This window comes from Mauremys reevesii, linkage group 9 (assembly GCF_016161935.1).
Source record: "Mauremys reevesii isolate NIE-2019 linkage group 9, ASM1616193v1, whole genome shotgun sequence".
Lineage (NCBI taxonomy): Eukaryota > Metazoa > Chordata > Testudines > Geoemydidae > Mauremys > Mauremys reevesii.
Genome location: NC_052631.1, coordinates 843,047 through 870,872, shown reverse-complemented (window position 1 = coordinate 870,872; position 27,826 = coordinate 843,047). Strand labels below are relative to the sequence as shown.

Genomic DNA, 27,826 nt, shown 5'->3' with positions numbered 1-27,826 from the left:
TGTATTATTTTAATCTGTAACTTTAAAAAAAAAAAGAAGAAAAACGTCACTGTTTGCAAGGTTCACATTAAAATAGAACGAAAACTCAGTAAACGTAGAATCAGTTAAAGGTGATGTGATGGCCAAGAGGAGTCAATTTATTTTTAAAATATATGTAATTGCAAAATGCTTAGTGAAGATAAGCACTGGAATTCAAATGGGTAACTTGCACTTCAAGACAACAGCAGAGATACAATACTGCTAAGTGACCTTGTGGAAAGTTCCTCTTGTTTTCAACAACCCACCTTTTGTCTTCTAAATAGATGAAGCAACAATCTCTGATACTTTTAACCTTAGATCTGTTGCTTCTGCAACCATTTATGATATGTAAAATTTACAATTTTGCTTATCTACAGCTGAGACTACTATCCCATATCTGGTTTAGTACTTAACCCCTTGACTGCTGCCTAACAAAAAGTAGGTCATAGAAAATGAACAACTGTGCTGCTGAATGTATCAGGCGCATCCTAACATCATTAACTGTAACAGAACATCAGCACTGCAACAGTTGCCACAGAGAATCAGAAGCAGAATATAGATTTATTTGATCCTTTTCATACGAATTTTCTTTTAAGTTTTCAAAGTGTACACAATCAACTTAAGCATCTTACCTTTTCAAGTTTCAATTCTAATTCTGCCACATCTCCTTCAACTTCCTCTAAAGCAGCCCTGCAAAATTAAAAATAATATATTGGAAAGTAAGACTTTACACAGAAAATACACTTCATCTTTTATTTTAAAAATTCTCTTGATTTAGCACAAGGTCTCAGTTGCTCATATTAAGAACCTTCACGAGTCCACAGTTTCATGGAGACTTTAATGCTTAAGAACACAGTTTAGACTAGCACAGGTTATAATGGAGCACAAAGGAGGTGACATGCTTAATCCCTTGCCAGTTGACTACACACCACATTACCAGAAAAATAGGGAAAAGTTGGCTGGTTTGAGGAAGAAGGGCTGGCAGAATTGATTTATGAGAAATATTACATGTGTAAGCTTGGCTAAGCAATGACTAAGTGAACACATGACAACTGCCTACAAACATTTGAAGGTGATAGCACCAAATGATGAGAGGAATCATGTGACACATTGAAGCTTAAATTCTTTGCGGGGCAGGGACTGTCTATACTGTGCATCTCAGGCAGTGCCAATCACCCTGTAACATCGTTCAATAAATGATTAATGGATGAGCTTTTAAAAGGTGAAATTTAGACTAAAAAAAATCAGAAAAAAAGTCACGTATAACAACTTATCTGTCTTTGTAGTAAAATACCAGATGATACATTTTTAGGTCGTGTGTGTCAAATCTAGTCAGATTCTGTTTTTCTTACATATTTATGTGAGGTAGTACAAGCTACTTGGAGAAGGCATTTCTAAAACCTAATTTATGACTAGAGTGGCTTGTGTGGGGGTCCCACCTCCCCTCTGAGAGGTTTAAAATGTAATTTAGAAAAAGCTCACTGGTACTTGAAACATACAGCACTGAGAACTGCTTTACAGAAGAAGGGAGGTTTGCAAAAACTTTAGGACCATATTAGAATTGCTCACCCTAATGCTTGGGACTTTGAATCCTACTTCTAGCAATAAATGCTGCATCATGAAAATCTGCTCATTTACTTTCTCTGGTATAAACTCAGCATCTTCCTTCTCTCAACCTTGCCCTTCTCAGAACGATAACCCTACACTGCACCATTTTCTGCTGTGATCCCCAGCAAGATAAAGTCAAACGCTTTTGTTCAGTCATTCATCTAAGACAAAGTCAAGTACCAGTGCTTGTCTTATGGCAATATGGCTCTCAAGCTACACAACAATCTACCATCCTGGTCTCATCCCACTTCACCTTCATTTACAGTGTTCTATGATTTCACTTAACACCTTAAAATCCAGCCATTTGCTCTGTTTTAGTGCACTGGAATTTTCCATTTTCCTTACAAATTTTGGTAGCTCTTCTTCCAATTTACATTCATTTACAGAGACCAAGAAATACAGAACTAGAAGTTTTGGATCAGGTCCTAAACCCTAGCATGGTTTATTAGAGTCCAGTTTTGTAAGACAGTGGTTCTCAAACTTCTGTATTGGTGACCCCTTTCAAACAGCAAGCCTCTGAGTGCGACCCCCCCTTATAAATTAAAAACACATTTTAATATATTTAACACCATTATAAATGCTGGATGCAAAGCAGGGTATGGGGTGCAGGCTGACAGCTCACAACCCCCCATGTAATAACCTTGTGACCTCCTGAGGGGTCCCGACCCCCAGTTTGAGAACCCCTGCTGATCACCCTCCGTTCTCAGTAGCTTCAACAGGAGGCTCTCAACACATCACCGGATGTGGTACATATCTAGCAGTACTCTCTCTCAATCTAAATGTGTTCTCCAGCATCAGAATGTGCAGGATTTCAGGTCTGACAGAGTCCTCGATCCGTCCCTTCCACCTCCTGCTCATAAGAGATTAATTTTCATCTGGTCTCTACAGTAGGTACTTGTTTTTCAAAGGAGAACTGGGATTAGGGTCAAACAAAAAGGAGGAACTGAACAGGTATTTGAATGTTTAGAGAGCAAATTTTTAAAAAATAATGAATTAATTCTTCTTCAGTACATTTGCCAGGTGAGGGTACCATCCTGAAAACACACTCCTAACATTATTTATCAGAGTAAAATTACATTCATGCATATGTGTTTTGCAAGATTATGCCCATAACGCATTAGTATTAGAAAAGACAATGGAACAGGCTGTCCTTCCTGCACAAGGAGTGTAGCAGTAGTAGCATACCAATGAATTCCCAAGCTACTGGAAAATAATGAATTATTGCCATATCAGAGAACACACTAAGAACAGTTCATCTCAGACTGTAATACTAACAAAAAAATTATTTTCTCTTGTTTTAGCTGTACGAGGGAGGCGATGCAGGCACATTCTCTCCACTGTAAGGCATCTGGGGCTGGGATCATTTAAACCTCATAGAAATTGTAATTCAGACCTAACCCCCATACTTAACGAAAACTCTACCACAGGAAGTGGTCCTAAAACAAGACCAAGAGCTGGGTGCCAGATGACACGTACCAGGAATGCATGTCCATTAGTGAGTGAATTTCCAGAAAGAAGCAGGGTGTGGGGTTAGAGACTACAGTGGCTCAAAGCCTGGTTTGCCACTAGGACTAAGGGAACAACTCTACTGACTTGATTCTCACTAATGCAACATTTGTGACCTCCTGAGCTATTCAAAATCAACCAGAGCAGCAGCTGAAGGGAGCATGATGTCTTGTGCAAATGAGTGACCTCTTCTCTTGCACTCCATAATGCAGACTCAAGAACATCTCTCTCTCTCTCCTCTGCTGCCACCCACCAAGTGTGGTGCAGTGTGCTAGAGTCAATCTCCCTGAATGGCCTCAGACTGAGGGCAGAAGACATGAGAAGATGATGTGGGTGGGGGGAACTCAGTGTTTGGCTTAATTGTCTTTTTTAAAGAACAAAATGAAAGTGACCATAGTTACCTCACCCACTAGTTGATGCAGGAAGGCTGGCCTCCCTCTAAAATGTATCTTCAGCTTATGTGGATCTTGGTTCCTCTCCCTGGCTGACAAAGGAAGGACTTGCCTATATATTAGGGTACTCATTGACTCCCCTGGTACCAAGAACCCTGCCTGGAAGATGACAACAGAATTCCTGTTCCAGAAAGGGAATAAATCACTTGAAGGCCATAGAGAACAGGACACCTGTGCTGGGGAATTAAATTTAGTCGGGATAAAGCCATTATATGCTGCCCACAATTCTACACACACTGTGTGAGAGTCAGAGACTAAGCAGACATTTGCTTTATCATTTGCTGTTTTACTCCTACAAAAAGAAGTAGAGCAATGGTCACTACTTCTAAGCCAACAATGCTCCAGGCAATGTCTAACTGGCCACTCCAACACAAAAGGGGGCATTTCCAGGGCTTAATTTGTGCCGGCGCTTGCCAGGGCTGAGTCCCAGCACCTCTAGGCCTGGCAGTTCAGAGCCCTGGCACCTTTGGGCTTGCTGCATCAGTTATGAAAGTAAAAAAAAACCTGCTTGAGCCTCGGCACCTAATCGTTGAGCCCTGGCATATATCCTTCTAAGCTTTCTAAAGTCAGACACAGTAAACAGAAGAGTCTCACTTGAATACAAACATTTAACAGACTGGGATTCCAAAGGTATGAAAGTAAGTAGGAAATTGAAAGTAGGTACACATACATTTTTTCCCTCGTTTTCTGTGTGAGAACTTTTATTTTTTATGCAGATGACAAATAGTGATTACTACTATAGTAGCTGAGGTCTCAGTGTGAAACTCATCATATTTGTTGAGTCATAATTTTACAGGAACAATGCACCTCAAATTTCAGAGATAATAATTTCCTTAGAAAGAAGAGATAGAACCACAGTACACAAGGAAAGAGGAGCTAGCTAAATACTACCATAATTTCTTCAGATTTATTTTAATTAAGTGAAAGGCTCAGAAGACTATACTTGTATACTGGCCAGCTGCCAGTGAAAGAGTACAAAATTAAGTGCTATCTGTAGAGATACCCCTAGCTACCAGCCTGCACATTTTCTATTTCTGACATGGGGGCAACAGGTTTTCATTGTTTGAAATTGGGGATTGGTCCTGCTTTCAGCAGGGGGTTGGACTAGATGACCTCCTGAGGTCCCTTCCAACCCTTAAAAAAAGGGAGAAAAAAGCTTTATCAATGCCAAGTTGTACTGTAAAAACACCTTAGTAAAGCGACATCTTCAAAATCTGGGAAAAGTCAAGTCTCCTGCATTTACCCCGATGCATGACTTGGACTAGCAGCTGTATGTCCTTCAGATTGATATCCACACAGTTCAAATAGCATAAAAGGGATATGCAAAATTAGCTATAGTTTATCTGGTGAATTCCAGTTTTCTTCAAATAACTAATTTTACAGTGAAGTTCCTGCAATCACTTTTTTCATTTACTACAGTGGAGCTGCATTCAACTTCAAAGGCTGGCCCTAGAGTACCAAAGTAAATAAAGCACCACTGCCTTGCTCTGTCAGAAAGAACAATTCAACCTTGAAAGAAGCCATTTAATGAGGGACAGCCAACAAGTAAATGGTATTGTGGTGAGCTCCCTTTTGTCCTTCCTCCCACCGCTCTTTCCTCCTCACTTTAACATTTAAGGGGATTATGAAAACTGAGCAATACAAGCTAATAGCTCTCTCACTACCAGGACATGCCCAAATAGATTTGGGTTTTAGGTGGCCTAGGTAAGAGGGATTGACCATTTTAGTTAGTAGCTTCAAATCCAGAGCCAGTGTATATGCTACTGTGAAAAAATGCCCATCGTTTAAGGTCATTTGACAAAATCCTGTCCTCCAGTATGTGTCTAAACCAACAAGTCCAGAGCTAAATTTACACTGCAGAACAGCATGACCCCAAATGCTTCCCCATCCTAGTTCCCATTCCTCTGCACTAAATACTACGTGTCAAAACAATCTGAAAATTTACCTCAAGACAAGAAAGGACGCAGAGTCAAAGATTCTCTACACGCATTCTTAAATTGCAAATATAAATTTGAAATGCAGGCGATCCCTCAAAATCTGTAACATTTCTGTACAAATTGAGTATTCATACTAACTTTAAAGGCATCACTACTGAACAAAGTAATGGCAATTCTAGCAACTGAAAAAAAGTCTCTCTCCAAATCATATTTATCTAGACTAAATTTAGGCAATTTAAATGTGTATTTAACCTATAGTAGTCAACCAGTATAAGAGACCATCTCTTTCCTAGGTATTCCAGCTGTAACTTAGCCCGGGTTCCTCACATTCCTTCCTATTTGGTAGATCCAAGAAATCCAGATTTCAAGTATGTATGGGATGGCTCCAAAAATTCAGGACTACTGAAGGTAGATGAGTAATTTTTGAGCATTTGCTTACATTTATCAGGTTTCAAATTTGCAGTATCTTGCTGAATATTGGGGATTTTGTTTTCTGAGGGATAAATAATTTGCCAAATTGCACTCATGTACTTGATAACTTAGCTTGCCTCTTGTACTTCTTCCTTGCAAAAATCACCTGAACAGTAAGTCCTTACTATAGTCAGAATACTCAGCTTAAAATAATAGTTAAAAAAGTACCTTAAAAGAATATATTAAACTACTCCACAAGTCTTCTTTGCATATTAATTTATCACACATTGTTTGTGTGTGTAAATCTGTGCTTATATGGATCCCTTCAACAAAGTTTATATGTCACAAACATTAATTTGTCCTCAAAACAACCCTGTGAGGTAGGGAAGTATTACTATCTGAATTTTATAAAAGGCAAACTGAGGCACAGAGACTAAGTGACTTGCTCATGGAGACACCTAAATAAATAAATAAATAAGGTTGAGCCAGGTTCTGAAACAGATCGCCTGAGCGATGACCAAGTCTCATGATTTTTGGCAGTGTAGGAGATGTAACAGGACAAGTGGACTAGAATCGATCTGAAACTGGAGAGAAAACAACAGTTTTGGTCCACATTCTCATCAGTCAAACAACTGTAGACAGAAGGTCATGAAAACTAGGTGTTAGGAATTAACAAGTAAACTAGAGAACAGCACCTCCCTAAATCATCATTTTCTTGGACATATCTATGCCCAGGTATATGAAGAATCAAGTACACTAAGAATATAGCTGCAAAGAAGTCTACGTTTTCAAGTTTGTGCATCTTTTCCATTTGTTTTATGTAATGTCTCTCTCCTCTCACCATATGGCTTGAAGTTATCTTTCATAAGTTTGGGCTGTTTAGACAGTAAGGTCCTTGGAGCAAGAACTTGTGTTCATCTGAAGCACTACGCACATCAATGGCAATATATAAACAATGAAAAAAGGCAAATGGGCAGATAGAAGTGTGATGATTACATGCACACAAAAAGGTGCAACAACAAATTGGCTGACAGGTAAATAGATCTGCTGGGATGAATATAAACCAGTAAGCAGACAAAAAGACCTAGGACATAGGAGAGAACTTTAAATATAGATAAAGGAAGAAGCTATTTAAATAAGGGGAGACACTGTTCTAGATTTGATTCTGACAAAACAGAGGAACCAGTTGAGAATTTGAAGGTGGGAAAGCAGCTTGGGTAAAAGTGATCATAAAACGATGAGTTCATTATTCTAAGTAATGGATTTAAAGAAGGCAGACTTTAAAAGTCATAGGATTTGGTACACAAGATCCCCTGGGAAGCACATCCAAGGGAAAAAAGAGCTCAGGGGAGTTGGCAGTTTTTTAAAGAGACATTATTACGGGCACAAGAGCAAACTATTGCACTGAGTAGGAAACATAGAAAGTATGAAAAGAGACCACTCTGGCTTCACCAAGAGATCTTCAATAACCTGAAACTCAAATAAGAGTCATACTAAAAGTGGAAACAAGGTCAAATTACAAAGGATGAATATTTAAAAAAAAACAACACAATACAAGCATGTAGGGACAAATTTAGAAAGGCTAAAACACAAAACAAGATTAACTAGCTAGGGACATAGAGAGTGTAAGAAAACATTTTACAACTACATTAGAAACAAGACGACGACCAAGGTCAGGGAAGCACACTAATGAGAAGGGAAAGACAATAGAAAAAGCAGCAATGGCCAGTGTTAAATGCCTTTTATGTTTCAGTTTTCATCAAAAAAATTAGCAGTGATCACACAACTAACCCGGTGAACATCAGTGTAAATGGGAGTAGGAAAGGAGGCTAAAACAGGCAAAGAAAAAACAGCTACCTACCTTTTGTAACTGTTTGAGATGTTTTGCTCCTGTCCATTCCATTCCAGTTGTGTGTGCGCCCATGTGCACAGTTGTCTGAGACTTCTGCCTTAGCAGTATCCATAGGGTCGGCTGTGGCGCCCTTGAGTGCCGAGTGCATGCGGCGGTATATTAAGTGAAGCCGACACTATGCCCTTTCAGTTTCTTCTTGCTGGCAACTCTGACAGAGGGGTAAGGAGAGCGGGTAATGGAATGGACATGAGCAACACATCTCGAAGAACAAGTTACAAGAAGGTAACCCACCGTTTTTTCTTCAAGTGCTTGCTCATGTTGATTCCATTCTACGTGACTCACAAGCAGTATTCTCTGAGTTGGGCTCGGAGTTCATGGTCTCTTGGCTTGTAGTACTGCCCTACCGAAGCCAGCATCATCCCAAGCCTGCTGAGTAAGTGCATAATGTGACGTGAACGTATGGACGGACGAGCAGGTGGCTACCCTACAGATGTCCTGGATAGGCACTTGGGCCAGAAAAGCTGCTGAAGAGGCCTGTGCCCTGGTCAAGTGGGCGGTTACAATCTCCAGGGGTGTACCTTTGCCTGATCATAGCAGCAGCGAATGCAGGCAGTGATCCAAGAAGAAATTCCTTGAGTAGACACTGGGCAACCTTTCATCCTGTCGGCTACCACGACCAACAACTGTGTTGACTTGTGGAATGGCTTGGTCCTATCAACATAGAAGGCTAACACCCTCCTGATATCTAGGGAATGAAGCCTATGCTCCTCCTCCGACTTATACAGCTTTGGGGAAAAAAAAAAAAAAAAGACAGGTAAGAAAATGTCCTGGCTCATATGAAACAGAGGCCACCTTGGGCAAGAAAGCCAGGCATGGCTTCAGCTGGACCTTGTCTTTATAAAAGACCATATAGAGCGGTTCCGAGGTGAGCACCCTAGTCTGAGACCTGATGGGCAGATGTTACTGACACCAGGAACACAACCTTCCAGGACAGGAGAAGGAGAGAGCAGGAAGCCAGAGGCTCAAAGGTGGGGTCCCATGTACTCTGGCAGCACCAGATTCAGGTCCCATGAAGGAATGGGGTCCTTGATATGCAGGTAGAGGCGCTTGAGGCCCCTGAGTAACCTGGCAGTTATGTCCTGGGCAAAAACTGACCTACCCTTGAGTGGTGGATGGAAGGCCGAGATAGCCACCAAGTGGGCTTTGACAAATGAAAGGGACAGGCCTGGGACCTTCAGATGCAGAAGGAAGTCCAGGATTAAAATGCAGCAAGACTTGCTCAGGCTGAATGTTTTTATCTGAGGTCCAGCAGGCAAACGGTTTCCATTTGGCCAGGTAGGTTGCTCTGGTGGAGGGCTTTCTACTGCACAACAGGACCTGTTGGACAGCAGCCGAGCATTGCTGCTCCTCCTCATTCAACCATGCAGCACACAAGCCGCCGGGTGCAGTGCCGCCAGGTTTGGATGCAGAAGACTGCCGTGGTTTTCGGACAGCAGGTCCAGCTAGAGTGGTAGTTGTAAGGGAGCAGCCACTAAGAGGTCATGCAATGTGCTGAACCAGTGCTGGCGTGGCCAAACCAACACTAGGAGGGATCACCTTTGCCCTGTCCTGCTTTATCTTCATGAGGACTATAAATCAACAGTACAGGGTGGAGGGGGAAGGAGAGCGTAAAACAGATTCCCTGACGACAGGAGCAGAAAAGCATCCAACAGGGCCCCTCTGCCAATCCCCCAAATTGAACAGAAAACATGGCATTTCCTTTTCTGTCCAGACGCAAACAAGTCCGCCTGGGGAGTTCCCCACCTGCAGAAAATGAAACTAATCATGCCTGGACAGAGGAACCATTCTTGGCGAAGTGAGAAGATCCTGCTGAGGCGATCTGCCAAAGTGTTCTTGGCCCCAGGGAAGTGAGCGGCTACGAGACGGATGTCATGCTGCAGACAGACATCCCAGAGCCTGAGTGTTTCCAGCCAAAGGGCAGATGATCTAGCTCCGCCTTGCTTGTTGATATAGAACAGTCGCTGTATTGTCTGTTAGGACCTTGACCATCTTGCTTTCTATGTGAGGTAGGAAGGCTTCGGAGGCCAGGCAAACCTCTGAGCTCTCTGACATTGATATGTAGAGAGCAATCATGACTGGACCAATGAGTTTGCATGCTAAGATTACCCAGATGGGCTCTCCACCTCAGGTCCGATGCATCAGAGATGGGGGTCACAGACGGGGATGGAGCCACGAAGGGGACTCCTTCCAATACCAATGTAGGATTCTGCCACCAGGTGAATGATGACAGTACGTGTTCCAGAACCCTGACCACCCAGTCCATTCTGTGCCTGTTGGGGACGTAGACTGACACCAGCCATGCCTGCAGTATCAGATCATAAATGATCTGGAGAAAGGGATAAACAGTGAGGTGGCAAAGTTTGCAGATGATACTAAACTACTCAAGATAGTTAAGACCAAAGCAGATTGTGAAGAACTTCAAAAAGATCTCACAAAACTAAGTGATTGGGCAACAAAATGGCAAATGAAATTTAATGTGGATAAATGTAAAGTAATGCACATTGGAAAAAATAACCCCAACTATACATACAATATGATGGGGGCTAATTTAGCTACAACGAGTCAGGAAAAAGATCTTGGAGTCATCGTGGATAGTTCTCTGAAGACGTCCACGCAGTGTGCAGAGGCGGTCAAAAAAGCAAACAGGATATTAGGAATCATTAAAAAGGGGATAGAGAATAAGACTGAGAATATATTATTGTCCTTATATAAATCCATGGTACGCCCACATCTCGAATACTGTGTACAGATGTGGTCTCCTCACCTCAAAAAAGATATTCTAGCACTAGAAAAGGTTCAGAAAAGGGCAACTAAAATGATTAGGGGGTTGGAGAGGGTCTCATATGAGGAAAGATTAAAGAGGCTAGAACTCTTCAGCTTGGAAAAGAGAAGACTATGGCGGGATATGATAGAGGTATATAAAATCATGAGTGATGTTGAGAAAGTGGATAAGGAAAAGTTATTTACTTATTCCCATAATACAAGAACTAGGGGTCACCAAATGAAATTAATAGGCAGCAGGTTTAAAACAAATAAAAGGAAGTTCTTCTTCACGCAGCGCACAGTCAACTTGTGGAACTCCTTACCTGAGGAGGTTGTGAAGGCTAGGACTATAACAATGTTTAAAAGGGAACTGGATAAATTCATGGTGGCTAAGTCCATAAATGGCTATTAGCTAGGATGGATAAGAATGGTGTCCCTACCCTCTGTTCGTCAGAGGATGGAGATGGATGGCAGGAGAGAGAGATCACTTGATCATTGACTGTTAGGTTCACTCCCTCTGGGGCACCTGGCATTGGCCACTGTCGGTAGACAGATACTGGGCTAGATGGACCTTTGGTCTGACCCGGTATGGCCATTCTTATGTTCTTATGCAGTAGCTTGAGGCGGAGACGCGTGTGCCAGACCATGTAAGTGCAGGCTGCCACGTGTCCCAACAACAGCAGGCACGTGTGAGCAGTGGTGAGAGGGTGGGCTTGCATGCACGAGGTAAGGTCTGCCATGGCTTGGAACCAAGCCTCAGGGAGGAAGGCTCTGGCCTGAATAGAGTTGAGGACCGCTCCAATGAATTCTATGTGCTGCACTGGGAATAAGGTTGACTTTTTCTCATTTATTAAGAGCCCCAGGTCATGACTGGTGGAACAAACCAGATCGAGATACTGCCACTGCACCTGATCCCAGAACCAGCCCTTTATTAGCCAGTCATCGAGGTACGGGTAAATTTGAAAGCCCCAATGCCGGAGATAAGTGGCCACTGGCACTATGCACTTTGTGAACACTCAGGGCTGACGAGAGACCAAAGGGCATTGCTGTGAACTGGAAATGGCACTGGCCCAGCATAAAACAAAGGAAGTGCTTGTGCCCTGGGAAAAATGAAAACTTGTGTCTTAGTCAAGGGCGGCATATCAGTCTCCTGGATCCAGGGAGGGGATAATGGAAGCCAGGGAGACCATGCAAAACTTCAACTTCTTGAGAGACTTGTTGAGATGAGACAGGTCCAAGATGGGTCTGAGGCCCCCTTTTGCTTTCAGAATTATGAAGTAGCGGGAATAGAACCCCTTTCCCTTCATGTCCTGAGGTACTTCCTCCACTGCCCCCATACGCAGGAGATTTTCAACCTCCTGGACAAGTAGTTGCTCATGAGAAGAGTCCCTGAAGAGGGACGGGGAAGGGGGATGGGAGGGAGGGTTGTCTATGAACTGTAGGGTGTAACCTGAGGATATTACTTCCAGCCCCAACTGTCTGAGGTTAGCCAAGACCAGGCCAACTGGAAGGGGCAGAGGTGATCAAGGAAAGAGAGGGAGGGTGGATCCAGTGAAGTGACTGAGGTGTAATCCTTGAGCGCACTTCAAAATGACTGTTGCTGGCCTCCCTGGTTTCTGGGAGGGTCCAGCTGAGCAGACAGGTGGGAAGACGATGGGTGTCGCCATTTAGACCCCTGGTCTCTGTCCCTTCTCCTGGAGGAACCCAACCAGGGAGTTCCCCAGGACCTAGACTGCGGGAGCAGAGAACAGACCGGCTTCCTGGCCTGCTGAGGAGTGTGAACGCCCAAGGAACGAAGGGCAGCACAGGATTCTTTAAGGCCATGAGCTCGGAAAAGAGCACCACCGGGACAAGACTGCAACCAGAAGCAGCGCCGCCTGCTACCAAGGCCACAGGCCACATCCCACCCTCTGAGACAGCTGCAGCCAAAAATTTGTAGCCCCCCTCCCCACTGCTGCTGTACCCTCCCCCCACCAAAAAAAAAAACTCCTGGGCTCAATCCTGTGGGAAGGCCTCTGAATTTGTTAAGGGAATCCCACAGGTTAAAATTGTACCTGCCTATCAGGGCCTAGTGGTTAGACACCCTGATTTGTAGGCTGGCTGTTTGCCAAATAAAAATCTCTCTTCTTCTCTCTCTTTTTTGGTGTGTCTGTGGTGTGGCCCTACCTGTCCCATTCGTTCACAATGTACACCACCAGTGACGTCACTGGAGGGTGCACGTAGAGGTATTCATACCCTTTCATAGAGATGCAATACTCCTTTTCCGCCTTCTTAGAAGTCAACGCAATGGAAGAGGGGGTTTGCCACAGTGATGAGACAATTTTCAAGACCCCTGGGTGGACAGACAGCGTGACCCAGGCTGGGGTGGATGAGGTTATAACGTTAAATAGGTCATCGGAGTCCTCCGCGACCTCCTTAATCTGTAGTTTCAAGTTAGCAACCACCCTTCTGAGGAGAGCCTAGTGCTCACTGAAGTCGCCGGGTACTGCCTGTTTGGGAGGGACCCGAAACCGCTTCATCCGGGGACAACTCCTGCTCAAACGGTACTGAGGAAAGAGGACTGGTGCCGTGACCAGGAGCAGCCCTGCCTGGGCGGGGTGATGGGCGGGCTCTGATGGATGGGGGAAGAGTACACCCGGGTGGTGGGGGGGGACCACACCACAACCTGTGTTCTGCATCTCTTAGGCGGGAGAGTGTGCGAGGACCTGGGCCTTCTAGGGTGCTGTCGGTCAAGCGGAGATTGATGATTGAACCCTGCAGCCCCCAGTGACCAAGGGTACTGCACTGCCCTATGAGGCAGTCCCATGATCGTCTGGCCCTTAAATGTCAGGGTCTTAGCCTTTAGGCTGGGGCCGCTTTGGGGAATGAGAGCCTGGAGAGAGACGCCCCCTGCTGCTCCCGCCAAAAGCCCCTTTCCCTTCTGGTGCCGGGAGCTCTTCTTTTGCCGCTTCTTAGGCACTGGTGAGGGGGAACGGCGCCAGGCAGGGTGCTCAGCGTGCAGTCCAAGTGGGAGGGCTCTGATGCAGGACAAAACGCAGCCTCCATGAGGAGGGCCCTCAAGGGGATATTCCGTTCCTTTTGGGTTCTAAGTCAAAAGTTTTTACAGATTTGACACTTGCCCTTTCTATAAGTTTCCCCCAAACAGCTTTCATGGGGGTCACTGATAGGCATGGGCCTGCTGCTAAACGAGCATGGTTTGAAGCCAGGAGAGCAGGGCACACCCCACTCCAGGAGGAAGTCCCAGCTGGGACTAACTGCCAACTAATCTAACACTTAACAGCTAACTAAGTACCTACAAACTATAGATAAAGAAGATAACAAAAGCTGTAAGAACCGCTAATGCTCTTGCCATCTGCAAGACTCCAACCAACCAGCAACAGGCGGTAAGAAGGAACAGAGAGGGCATTGAGTCTGCGGCACCTAACATACCAACGCATGAGCACAGCACTCAAAGGGACACTGAAGCCCACCCTACAGATACCACTAAGGCAAAAGTCTCCGACAACTGTGCACGTGGGCGTGCACACACCTAGAATGGAATCAACATGAGCAAGCACTCGAAGAACCTCCAAAGTTAAGAATTACTAAAGTCTGGTCTACACTACAGAGTTAGATTGACATAAGGCAGCTTACGTCGACCTGACTCTGTGTCTACACTGCAATGTTGCGACTGCCGACGTAAGTCATCCTACACCAATCTAATAACTCCACCTCCGTGAGAGGCATCACACTTAGGTCGATGTAGTTAGGGCAATGAAGTGTCTGTGTAAACCAACACCTGTTGGCTGTCATTCCCACAAGAGGTTCACAACTGAAGCCCCACCGCCTCAGCACCAACAGCCTGGCCCAAATGCCCGGGGTGGAAGGGAGGGGGCTCCAGGTCAGGTCAGGTCCCACGGAGTTCTGTCTTGAGTCTGGTTCTATTCAACAGCTCCATAAAAGATTTAGATAATGGCATAAAGAATACATTTTCAAAGTCTGTGGACAATATCAAGCTGGGAGGAGTCGCAAGAGCTTTGGAGGACAGGATTAGAATTAAAAACAATCCTGACAAACAGGAGAAGTGGTTTAAAATAAACAAGAGTGGCAAATTGCCGGCACTATTATGATGGGTCCTGCACTTTCTCCTCTTGTGGGGGTTCAGGGTGCCGTTTCTCACCCCTGAACTGGGGTATCAACTGTCCCACTAGTGTCCCAGAAAAGGGGAGTGGACAGGGAGGGACCCAGGCCTGCCCTCTACTCTGGGTCCCAGACCAGGGGCCCTAGGGATAGCAGTGAACCACTTGAACTAGCGATTCCTTCCCCTGGGCTACTTCCCTCTCCGGCCCTTCAGCTTGTGGGGCTTCCTGCCCTCTCTCCGCTTGGGCCAAGTTTCTCCCAACCCCTTGTGTCTGAAGAGTCTCTCTGCTCTGCACAAGCCCAGTTTCCCTTTACCTAGAGTCTTGGTCTTCTGGCCACAGCACTTCTCCAAACTGTTCTTCGCTCCAACACCAAACCACTCTGCTTCAACTCCTCCAACTGTCTGATTGAAGCGGGGGGGCGGGGGGGTGTGTATGGGGTGGTTACCCGCTCCTGCCCTTTGGGGCTTAAAACAGCCCAGGAGAGGGCTGTGGCTGGGGCAAGAAGGGCTTAAAAGCTGGGCTGATTGGGGAAGCGGCCACAGCTGGGCCACGCCCCAATCAGAGCCCAACTGGCCCTATAAAGAGGCTGTGAGCCAGAAGCCCAGACAGTCTCCCTCTGGCTGTAGAGGAAGAAGGGCCTGGCTGCAGGGAGCTAGACACAGGGTACCTGGGTGAAGCAGGGCTGGGGAAAGGCAGAGGAGCTGGGGAGCCCCAGGCTGTGGCCTAGCATAAGGCCAAGAGGTACTGGGGGTTGCAGGGGGCAGCCCAGGGTTAGGCCAAGGCAGCAGGTCCAAACCCCTTTGCCGATGATGAGTGGCTGATACTGCAGTCTATCCCAGTGAACAGGGGCGAGATGGAGACTGAGGCAAAGTGGGGGAGGGGGTTCCCCTGGGAGGGGGAGACCCAGTTAAAAGAGGCACTGGGGTCCAGGGAGGGACTCAGAGCCAGGGGACAGGCGGATCACTGGCCTGCAGAGGGCGCTCCGGGCTGGATTGAGCTAATTCCCAGGATAACCAGCAGGAGGCACCACAGGGGTGAGTCTGCTCATCTACAGGGGGGTTATCAGGTGACTGGCTTCAAGTGCTCTAACTAATCTGTAGCAGCCTCTCTTCCCTCTAAAGGGAATAAGGCTCATCATCCTGGGGCTTACATATATCCCATCTATCACTCTCCTGCTGTCCTCTGGCCTTGCTATATCACACAGGATGACATTCAGTAAGGAAAAATGCAAAGTGCTACACTTAAGGAATAATCAATTGCACACATACAACATGGGAAATGACTGCCTAGGAAGGAGCACTGCAGAAAAGGATCCGGTGGTTATAGTGGCTCATAAACTAAGTATGAGTCAATAATGTAACACTGCTGCAAAAAAAAACAAAAAAAAACATAATTCTGCAATATATTAGCAGGAATGCTGTAAGCAAAGACACGAGAAGTAATTCTTTCACTCTACTTATTGAGCACTGATAAGGCCACAACTGGAGTACTGGGCCAGTTCTGAGCACCACACTTTGGGAAAGATGTGGACAAATTGGAGAAAGTCTAAAGGAGAGCAACCAAAATGATGAAAGGTCTAGAAATCATGACCTACAGAAAAAGGCTGGGAAAAAAAAACTGGGGATGTTTAGTCTGGAGAAGAGAAGCATGATGGACATAAGTCTTCAAGTACATGAAAAGCTGTTATAAAGACAAGTAGTAATATTCTTAAATTGCAGCAAGATAGATTTAGGTAAGACATTAGGAAAAAGCTTCCGAATTGTAAGGGGAGTTAAATAATGGAATAAATTATCTAGAGAGGTCATGAAATCTCCATCATTAGACGTTTTAAAAGAACATGTTAGACAAACACCTGTCAGGGATGGTCTAGATAATACTTAGTCCTGCCTCAGTGCAGGGGACTGAAGTAGACGATCTATCAAGGTCCCATCCAGTCTTACATTTTTATGATTTTAACATAGGGTTTCTGAACATTAAAACACAAAATTTCACTATTACTTGGTCTATGGCTTTGGGCAAATTTTTACATCTCATTGTTTAAGATAGTTACAGTAACTAAACCACTGAAAAAATTATTTTAATCTGAAGTTCTATTTCAGATGGTATAGTAATGTCTATTTGCCACTGATGTGCATCTGTGTCTAGCTTAAATTAACATCTGTCTCAAGCAAAGATGGAAATCAGGAAGTCTCCCAGAGAAAGCCTGTTTTTTTAAACTTAGATGATCTCAAGTTTCTCTTAGTATTATATTCATTCTAAAATAAAAAATGGCCGATGGTAAATTTCAGAGATTGAGGAATTTCAAGATCAAATCTTGATATTCAAAACTAAGTAACTTCATGGAGGATAGGTCCATCAACTGCTATTAACCAAGATGGTCAGGAATGCAACCCCATGCTCAGGACACCTTAAACTTCTGACTGCCAGAAGTCGAAAGGGAAAGACTGCAGATCGCTCTAATTTCCCTGTTCTGTACACTTCCCTTAAAGCTCTAGTATTGGCCACTGTCAGAGGACACTGGGCTAGCTGGACCATTGGTCTGACCCAGTGTGGCCATTATTCTGTTTTTAAATCAGACAACCTGATCACTGTTTTGTATTTCACTTGATACAAATATCTTCAAGTAGAGAATTTTTCTAACAGCACTGCTAAGGCACTTTATAAACCTTGAGAAGAAAAAAGCAGAAGAGAAAGAGTGGTGTTAAGTTGATTTGCAGGTCTGATCTTATTTTGTCATTTGGCACAGGGATTTGACTCAAGATTCCCAGCTAGCCATAGAACTGTGAACTGCCTATTAACATCTTTAAAAAAACCATGTACCGATCTTAAGAGAAATAAAATGCCTACTATTAAAACTGGCTTCCTATTTCAGTAAGACTAGAAACAGACAGAGAGAATGCCTTACCACCATATATTGTTCTGAGTTCCTAAAAGGAGGAGTCCCAGCATCAGTGTCACAATGGCTAAGACAACTGAGGGCTTGTCTACATTACTGCGCGGGTTCGATCCAAGATATGCAACTTCAGCTATGTGAATAGCGTAGCTGAAGTCGACGACTTAGATCTACTTACCACGGTATCTTCACTGCTGTAAGTTGACAGCTGACACTTTCCCATCGACTACACTTGCGCTCCTTGTTCTGGTGGAGTACCAGAATCGACGGGAGAGCGTTCAGCGGTCGAATTATTGCATCTATACTAGACACGATAAATCAATCCCCGCTGGATCGATCGCTGCCCGCCGATTCAGTGGGTAGTGTACACAAGCCCTAAGCCTCAGGAAAAGTTGTGCCATGTCAGTAAGCTTACAAGCAGCCTGGCTAGCAGGCATGAGATGAACCCATGATGAGTGTTTTCCCTTCCTCCCTCCCCAGGTCAGTAACTCTTTCAATAGGCTCATCATTGTAGCACCTGAAAAGACTGGTTTGTAGTAAATGCTTTTTCGAAAACAAGTTTATTCTTCTATCACAGGGGCAGGCAAACTTTTTGGCCTGAGAGCTGCATCGGGTTTCAGAAATCGTATGGAAGTCCAGTTAGGGGAGGGGGTCATGGCCTGGCTCGGCCCCCCCATCCCCATCCACCCTCCCTCCCACCCACCAGACTCCTGCCCCATCCAACCACCCTTTCTCCCTATTCCCTGACTGCCCTGGGAACCCCTGCCCGATTGCCCACTGCAGGCCCATCCAATCCCCCCTCATTCCTGACTGCCCCCCCCCGGGACCCCTGTCCCAGCCAACCATCCCTTCTCCCTGTCCCCTGACTGCCCCATCCAACCCCCCCTCTCCTTCCTGACTGCCACCCCTGGGACCATTCAACGCTGTTCCCCCCCTCCCCCCTTACCATGCTGCCTGGTTCACCAGTGGCTGACAGCACTACAGTTGCACCACCCAGCTGCAGCCAGCCACGCCATCGCCACCGCGCAGCACAGAGCACCGGGTCAGGCCAGGCTCTGCAGCTGCGCTGCCCCAGAAGCTTGCAGCCCTGCCACCCAAAGCATTGCGCCAGTGACGGAGCGAGCTGAGGCGGGGGGGAGAACAGCGGGGGCAAGCCTCCCAAGCCAGGCGCTCAGGGGCCAGGCAGGAGGGTACTACGGGCTGGATGTGGGCCGCGGGCTGTGGGCTGTAGTTTGCCCACCTCTGTTCTATCAGATGGCTTTAGTCAATTTGACAATGAGTACACAAAAAAGGTATGCCAATATAAAAATCTTCACTAGATGCAAGAAGATTAGTACTTTATACCGACATCAAGAAATCAAATATTTGCAGTATATCAGAACAGTGCACATGAACCATTTTTTCTTCATTCAGTCTGATGCTAGTTGAACATTAACTATTTTTAAATTTTTCAAATAAAGCAAGAATTGATTGCAAGAATACTGAGTGCAAAAATTACTTTATTGAATTCAAGGCCTCCTCTTGACAAATATTCTCATGGTAGGTCAGCCTTCCACTATAAAAAATCCTGACAGTCCCTTTTAAAGTAACTTATGGACAATATAAGCAGACCTTGATAACTTGCAGTTTATCCATTGCTAGATATCTCTAAGACCAGAGTAGCAGCCTGTCAAGAGTATGTAGAATTTCTCACAGTCTGAAAAGAGAGAGGATTTGCACATTTATTTGTATGGAGCAGTACCACTTTCAGAAGTTAAATAAAGGTTGGAATGAATATATTAATTCCATTTTCTTCATAATTAATTACTTTCTGCTGTGCAGAACTGGATTTCCTGCTACTTACTACTTAAGAACTCCACCAGCTAGACAACTGTCACACAGGAGTCCATTCTGAACATGACTTAAGCATGTCTTGGTCTTTAATTCTCAAGTAAAACCACACACACGCTTATAGAGTTTGTGCTTCAACTCAGGACATTTGTTCTGAAAAATAAATTTTGTATCTCAAAATAAGTAGATAATAAGTGATGCAGGTTTTATCCTATTAAGGCTAAACACAACAATTGTACACAGTTTAAAAACTGAGTAAAGTATTTTTAGTCAAATAATCTTATAATAGGCTAAAGGAAAAATTAACTGCATCCTTGAATAACTTGTTTATAGAGAATTGGTAACTCACTCAAGGGAAACTTTTTCAGTGATGTACAAGAAACTGTACTTTGACAAAATTATTCTTATAGATTCCAAGGCCAGAGGGACTACTTTTATCTTGTCCAGGGGTCGGCAACCTTTCAGAAGTGGTGTGATGAGTCTTCATTTATTCACTCTAATTTAAGGTTTCGCGTACCAGTAATACATTAACATTTTTAGAAGGTCTCTTTCTATAAGTCTATAATATACAACTAAACTATTGTTGTATGTAAAGTAAATAAGGTTTTTAAAATGTTTAAGAAGCTTCATTTAAAATTAAATTAAAATGCAGAGCCCCACAGACCAGTGGCCAGGATCCGGGCAGCATGAGTGCCACTGAAAATCAGCTCGCGTCCCACCATTAAGAACATAAGAACATAAGAAAGGCCGTACCGGGTCAGACCAAAGGTCCATCTAGCCCAGTATCTGTCTACCGACAGTGGCCAATGCCAGGTGCCCCTGAGGGAGTGAACCTAACAGGCAATGATCAAGTGATCTCTCTCTGCCATCATCTCTCTCATCCTCTGAAACAGAGGCTAGGGACACCATTCTTACCCATCCTGGCTAATAGCCATTTAGGGACTTAGCCACCATGAATTTATCCAGTCCCCTTTTAAACATTGTTATAGTCCTAGCCTTCACAACCTCCTCAGGTAAGGAGTTCCACAAGTTGACTGTGCGCTGCGTGAAGAAGAACTTCCTTTTATTTGTTTTAAACCTGCTGCCTATTAATTTCATTTGGTGACCCCTAGTTCTTATATTATGTGAATAAGTAAATAACTTTTCCTTATCCACTTTCTCAACATCACTCATGATTTTATATACCTCTATCATGTCCCCCCTTAGTCTTCTCTTTTCCAAACTGAAGAGTCCTAGCCTCTTTAATCTTTCCTCATATGGGACCTTCTCTAAACCCCTAACCATTGGCACGTGTGCCATAGGTTGCCTACCCCGATCTAGTCTGACCTGCACAACACTGGCCAGAAAACTTCTCAGTGCTAAGCCTTGAACTTTCAAGGTATCGAGTATAGTCACACATTTTTCTATCTTAATTCAGACACTCAGGGCTGGTCTTCATTACGGGGAGATCGACACTGCTGCAACTGATGCAGCAGGGATCAATTTAGCGTGTCTAGTGAAGATTCACATAGCTCAGTGGTTCTCAAACTTTTGTACTGGTGACTCACATAAGATATACGATATAAAAGATATAGTCTCACAGGCAAAACTATCCCTTTTATGCACGGTGTTTTCAGGCAAGCCTGTTAAAAAAGAAGTGCAATAATCTAGTACTGCAATCTCAAAAGGGTAATTGACCATTTCATGCTCCAATTAAGACAAAAATAAATGCAAGCTAAATTTAGAGGACAGAAAAATATATTTAATCATGTGTTTATATGTCTCAAACAACAACATTATAATTAACAGAACCACTAGTTTTTAATATGGTGGCAGGACTAATCAAGTCACCATCAACAAAATATTACGCCGCAACAAAAAAAGCTCTAAGTATTAGTTCCATCTTTTCAGGAGAGGATCTGAGAAAATTCATAGTTCCTGATGGAGCATAGCACAAGAACTTACATTGTATCTTGTCTTATATCAAGCCCATAAAATAGGGCTAATTATTCCTTGTGTCTACACTGGAATAGAGAACACTGCTTAATTTTATCACATCACAGAAGACTACAGTAAACAGTGATCAGGATAACTACATTAATCTTCCGCTGCTTGCAAGCAAAGTGAGTCAAGCTCCCTAAAAGCAAGCAAACCACATCAAACTCTGATACACTTATCAGAAGTGTCACTGACACATGTCAATATAACTTTTTGCGGCAAAGTCCTATGCCTCTCATTGAGATATTTTAATTTTGTCCACAAAGCAAGACGAGTTTTGCCAGCACAAGGAGCATTACAGCGCATACACCTTCACTGTTCAGTTGATGAAAGTTGACTTTTGTCGACAAAACTGGGCAAAGACGACAAGGCCTAAGTCCCTCAAGACCATGAGGACAGATAGATGTCTCTCTCCCGTTCATGTTTCTGTGTACTAAAACACAGGGTCTATGGTTCAGCCCTTTAGCACCACAAATAGAAAATGACAGATTTAAAGGTAAGTGTAGCTTTTGAAACCAATTTAAAATACTGAAAACAGAGAAAGCAAGAGAGAACATTATTATTAAAATGTATCATCATTTGTACTGTGGTAACACCAGAGGCCTCAATCAGAATCAAGGCCCCTTTGTGCTGGCCACTGTAGTGACACACACAAAGATGTAGTTCCTTTCCCACAGAGCTTGGAACCTGAAAGCCAGTAAATCATTTGCACTGTTTAAGTGCAAAGTTCAAACAGCATTCTGCAACTGATTAAATTAGATGTTGCCTATGAACCAAGCAAAATGAAAACTGCATGAGCACCAAAACAATTACGACGCAGTAAATTACTGTAAATGCTACTGAAGGAAGCCTCTGGACTTAACATGACACATCAAGCAAGTGTCATTAAGAGACAAAAAGAGAAGGTATGAGACAAAGTAACACTTACTCAACAAAGCACGCACAAATTTTAATGGTTCCAATAAAATGGAGGAAAAGTGTTCATTCTCTCTTCTTGTTCCATGATAGTGAGGGATAATTGGAGTTACTGGGGTTTATTTAATTGCTCAGGAAAAGCAAGGATGGTATAAAAGGAGTCTGAAAACAGATATGTAAACATCCTGATATGTTCAAGGGAGCTATACAATTGTAGAATCAATCACTAAACACACTCTGGCTCCAGCTCTCATCAGTCTTATTCTTGCTGTAGACAGCTATGCTGCTCCTGAGAAATGCACTTGTCATGAAAGGTTGGTTACAGACAGTTGGGTGGTGCCTCAGACAGCTTGATCCCAGCCCATGGAGAGGTTTGAAGATTAGAATCAGGATCTTGAACTTGGGCCAGTATTCAATGGAGAACCACAAACAGCACATGAGACCAGTTCTTCAAGACTGTACTGGCTCCCTCCTTGCTGCTTGTGGCCATTCAGGCAGTTTATTTTGAATTATAAAGCTCAGTGTGGTTTGTTCTTCACTACTGGAAACACTGTCTCACAACCTATGTGATATCATGACAGATGAAGTTAGGGTGTGTCACTTTAGGTCACAGTCCCTGAATCTGAACACTAGGGAACTGGAAGCCAGGCATCATCAATGGAAAGCCCTCAACTCTGGAATTTCCTCACTCCATTATGCTGGTAGACAGAGTCCGTGGACTTGCAAGGTATAGTGCAGTTAGCACAGCTGGGAATGAGACAGTCTGGGTTCTGTTCCTAACTGCCAGTGATCATATGATTCTGGTCAAGTTATATTTTCTCTCTGCACCCCAGTCATCTCACCTGTAAAATGGGAATAATAATATTTACTCACCTTTTCTAAGTGCTTTCGAAATGTCACACTTTTCATGCTTTGAACTGCAAATCACCATCATCATTTAGTCAGGTGTTTTCAGGAAATAGGGATCTATTTTGGGATTGACTCTCCAGTTTGGCCAATGTACATGGCAGAGGGGCATTGCTGGCACATGGTGTCACTTAAATAGATATGTGGACAGAGCTGGCATCAGGCTTTGTTGCAACACAACAAGTGATACCATCATAGGACCTAATCACATCAGCCACGCCATCAGGGGCTCGTACACCTGCACATCTACCAACGTGATATATGCCATCATGTGCCAGCAATGCCCCTCTGCCATGTACGTTGGCCAAACTGGACAGTCTCTATGCAAAAGAATAAATGGACACAAATCTGACATCAGGAATCATAACATTCAAAAACCATTGGGAGAACACTTCAGCCTCTCTAACCACTCAGTGACAGACTTGAAGGTGGCAATTTGCAACAAAAAAAACCTTCAAAAACAGACTCCAAAGAGAGTCTGCTGATCTCGAATTAATATGCAAATTAGATACAATTAATTTAGGTTTAAACAGAGACTGGGAATGGTTGGGTCGTTACACTAATTGAATCTATTTCCCTATGTTAAGTTCTCCTCACACCTTCTATGGGTCATCTCAATTATCACTTCAAAAATGTTTTTTTTTCCTCCTGCTGATGACAGCTCATCTCAATTGATTAGACTCTTCCTGTTGGTATGCATACTTCCACCTTTTCATGTTCTCTGTATGTATAAATATCTCCTGTCTGTGTTTTCCATTCTATGCATCCGAAGAAATGAGCTGTAGCCCACAAAAGCTTATGCTGAAATAAATTTGTTAGTCTCTAAGGTGCCACAAGTACTCCTGTTCTTTTTGCGGATACAGATTAACATGGCTGCTACTCTGAAACAAAGGATAAGAATACTCATAAGAACTCAGATTTGGTTTTTATTTTCTTTTAAAGTTACCTGTAAATGAATATTTGTTTCTCTTTTACATTATAATATTTTACAAATATTTAGTGTTACCTCTATAAATGCTCAAGAAAATTTTTAGGAAAACTGTGGTTTACTAGACAGCAACAATAAGCCAAAACAAGTTTGTTTGTTTTTTTAAAAAGGGGAGAGAGAGAGAGAGCGCATGCGAGAGAGATAACTGGCTGGAAAATAAATGCAATGGATTTTAGCAGAACTCATTTTTGTTACCATTAGATATTTTTAAAAGATTTCCTAACTCTAAAGGTAAATTAGTCAATTGCACATTCTAACTTGCTCCTAGTTAGAGCAGATGTTCTGCATATGACAATTACCAATTCATATATCTGGTCACCTCTGTGTTTAAAAAGAAGCATTAAAATACCCTGTTACACCACTTCAGACAATTACAAGCAGCAGCATGATCCATGAGCACTGCCCTCCTAAGACACTCAAGTACCCACCCACAGACAGCTGGGATTCTTACCAGCCTGCTGTCCACAAACCCCGACAAGTTGCTCCACCTTTTTAATCAGACTCTTTCTAGCAGATATCTGATTAATTTAAAACCTATTACCTTTTCAGGCTTTAAAAGAGAAGAGAAAGCTTTCATTGTTTGCACCACTTCCCAGTCCCAGTTATCTGTGGTCTGCTTTGAGGAGGCTGGAGGGAGTTTCCGCTAATCTAACCCACTGCTCTATTTTAGGTTTCAGAGTAGCAGCCGTGTTAGTCTGTATCCGTAAAAAGAACAGGAGTACTTGTGGCACTTTAAAGACTAACAAATTTATTTATTTTAGCATGATGATAGCTCATCTCAATTGATTAGACTTTTCCTGTTGTTATGCATACTTCCACCTTTTCATGTTCTTTGTATGTATAAATATCTCCTGTCTGTGTGTTCCATTCTATGCATCGGAAGAAGTGAGCTGTAGCTCACGAAAGCTCATGCTAAAATAAATTTGTTAGTCTTTAAGGTGCCACAAGTACTCTTGTTCTTTTTGCTCTATTTTAGGTTCTCCTCTGCTGTTAACACTGCCTTCTTCTGCAGCAATTTATCATTTCTTAAGCAGCACTATGAAACTTCATAGTTTTTGTCAATTTCATGACTGCTCACAGTATTTGTAGACTTTCCAGTCCCACTTTCCTTTCTGGAGTTTGAATTTGTAAAATTTGTAATACATGACATATTTACAAAAGTTCTTGAACAGTACTTACGTAATATTCTAGATTAATTCAATCTATAAAAATACTAAAGTGATTTGTGAGCTCACATGACAGAGCATTAATTATTCCAATGACTACAGAGGCTTTTCTTTTTAGAAAGTAATAAATTAAAATTGACAATCCTTCATGCAAGCCACTTTCTCCACCAGCCAACTAGGGTGTGGGTGGTGTTTTTATAAATATGCAAATCACTTAGATGTCTCCAAGCTATACTCATTCATCACAGGCCAGACTGAAACAATGTACCAATGAACCCATGAAAAGCAGGTAACAGGTCCTTTTAATTACTGCAGACTTGCTAGTCCAATAGGATACTTTAGCTAACATCACATGGATGAACAATTCTCAGATTAGTCACTTCGGGAAAGGAATATGTTATAACCCTACAGACTCGACTCAGGGATTAAAAGTTATTTTATCTTTAGCTAAGAATGTTAACTAGCAAACATTTTAATTGTACATTTTTTCTTGCTTACCCCTAACATCTGTACTGTAGTTCAGAAACCAGACAGTACCCATGGTATTCTATTCAAAACTGCCAGAAACTAGAATTCACAACCATGGTGATGGAACTGGACACTTCTTGCCACTAGATTTTAAAATGAACTTATTGCAATGTTTAATCAAACTTTCTGAAAGGCTGCTACAGTTACATAAAACAGGATCAGCAGACTACATTTTTCATTTGACTATTTACTAAGATCTGCAACTGTCACCCACAGCAGATATATTTCCACATATTTAAAATTTGCTGCTTCTTTTTAAAATTCAAAACTACGAGACGTTGGTTCTGTTGCCCTGTATTTGTTTCACATCTTAGAAAGGAAGTTATCCCACAGTTATAAACAAAGAAAATGAGTCACATAAACATGATCTGTTCAACCAACCTCTGACTTAAACTGTCACTGTTTAAATATGGTTTGTGTTTTTAATTTTTGCAGAGTACACAAGCAGGATCTTAATAATACTTGCACAAAAAAATAAACGGAGATGTTTCTCCAAGTAATCTTTGCTACCCCCGATAAAGCTCCTTGTCCCAATTCAGTTCTCACAAGACAAGCTCTGCTCCAGGGCCCCTCCCCAGGGCAACTTCTTCATTTGGCGTAAATTATTCACACGTATGGAGAGAGCTGTGTGTCCATTTCCTTGTTCAGCTTTAGATGTGTGTGTTAAGAGGGGGGGCAGAAAGAAAAGGTCTCAGGAAACCCCTATCTCCTAGCAGCTCCTGATTTCTGCAGAAATGATTGTACATAGAGTAGAACAAGTTGACAAAGGAAATCTCTTGCCACCTAATGTTACTTTCCAGCTCTACAGCCCCGCCTGGTTTTTAGGCTCTCGAAGCACTTCGCAATCCCCATGACCCCTCTCGAGCCCTCAGGAGGCGGCGGCGGCCGGTGCTAGCAGCCCCGCTCACCGCGGAGAGCTCGGACGAGCAAGAGGCGCCGGTGAACGCGCCCGACACACGGCGGTGCCCAGCGCCCGGCGAAGCCGCGAGAAGACCGGGGCTGGGCGGGCCGGTGGCCGGCAGCGGGGGGCAGGGTGCGGCTCGGGGGCTCCCCCTGAGGAAACGGAGGCCAGGCCCCCGCAGCGCAGCCGGGCTCGCTCCGGCACGTGCCCGGCCCCCCGGAACACGGAGCTGGGGCCAGGCCCCCCGGGCCCGGAGCCGCGCTGGGGCCGCTCCCGAACGGGCGCTCCGCGGGCTCACGGCCCGGGGCAGCCCCGCCGCGCGCCCCGCCCCCGGCCTCACCTGAAGCGGGGCGAGTCCTTCAGACACTCCTCGAAGTCCACGGCCACCTTCATGGCGGGGGCGGCGGGCGGCGGGCAGCGACCCCGGGCTGGCCGGAGCGGGCGGGACTAGGCGCGCGGGGCGGGGCGGGGCGGGGCGGGCGCAGCCGTTGCTGCTACGCCTACACCAGCCCGAGAGACGTCCCCGCTCGCTCTCCTCCTGTCCCGCTGAAGGGACTGACAACCCAGCCAGCCAATCAGAAAGCGAAGCGCACAGGGTTGGCCAATTCTGGGGAGACATAGGCGGTGCTTCCTGCTGCGCAGCCTACTAGCTGAGTGACAACTAGATTATCCAGTCATATCAGGAGTTTAGGCTACGCCCTCCCTGCATCTGTGATACGCAGGAAGAGATAGCCAATCACAGAACGCGACAGGGAGCTACTTCCGTATGCCGCCCTTTCCTGGTGAATGACAGCCAAGCAAGCCAATAGAGATAAAGAGCTGCTCCCATGTCGTGCCGGCTTCTACAGCTGACTGACAGCTAGATCGACCAATCACAGAGGGGAAAAGCAGTAGGCGGGGATTTTCAGCCGCAGAGGGAGGACGAGAGGCTGGAGCGGGGCTACTCGTCATGGGGCGGTGACTCTGCGCCTGTTGAGCCGACGTGGACGGGCGG

At 44.2% G+C, this 27,826-nt stretch overlaps 1 protein-coding gene across 2 annotated transcripts in view; it reads right to left on the bottom strand.

Annotated features, from left to right (window-relative positions):
* Nucleotides 1-27,501, bottom strand: part of ACAP2 (ArfGAP with coiled-coil, ankyrin repeat and PH domains 2) — a 119,037-nt gene extending 91,536 nt beyond the window's left edge. Inside the window, exons 1-3 of one of the 2 annotated variants that reach the window (XM_039486919.1) lie at nucleotides 19,465-19,604; nucleotides 19,233-19,317; nucleotides 651-708 (exon numbers count right to left, since the gene is read on the bottom strand). Coding sequence is in view for 1 of the 2 variants with exons in the window: in XM_039486918.1 (XP_039342852.1) it covers nucleotides 651-708; nucleotides 27,173-27,225 (111 nt within the window). In the remaining variant the exon portion in view is untranslated. Of the gene's footprint in view, nucleotides 1-650; nucleotides 709-19,232; nucleotides 19,318-19,464; nucleotides 19,605-27,172 lie in introns of those variants that run through there. The other variant, XM_039486918.1, reaches the window with a different exon arrangement.
* Nucleotides 27,502-27,826: the final 325 nt, after the last annotated feature.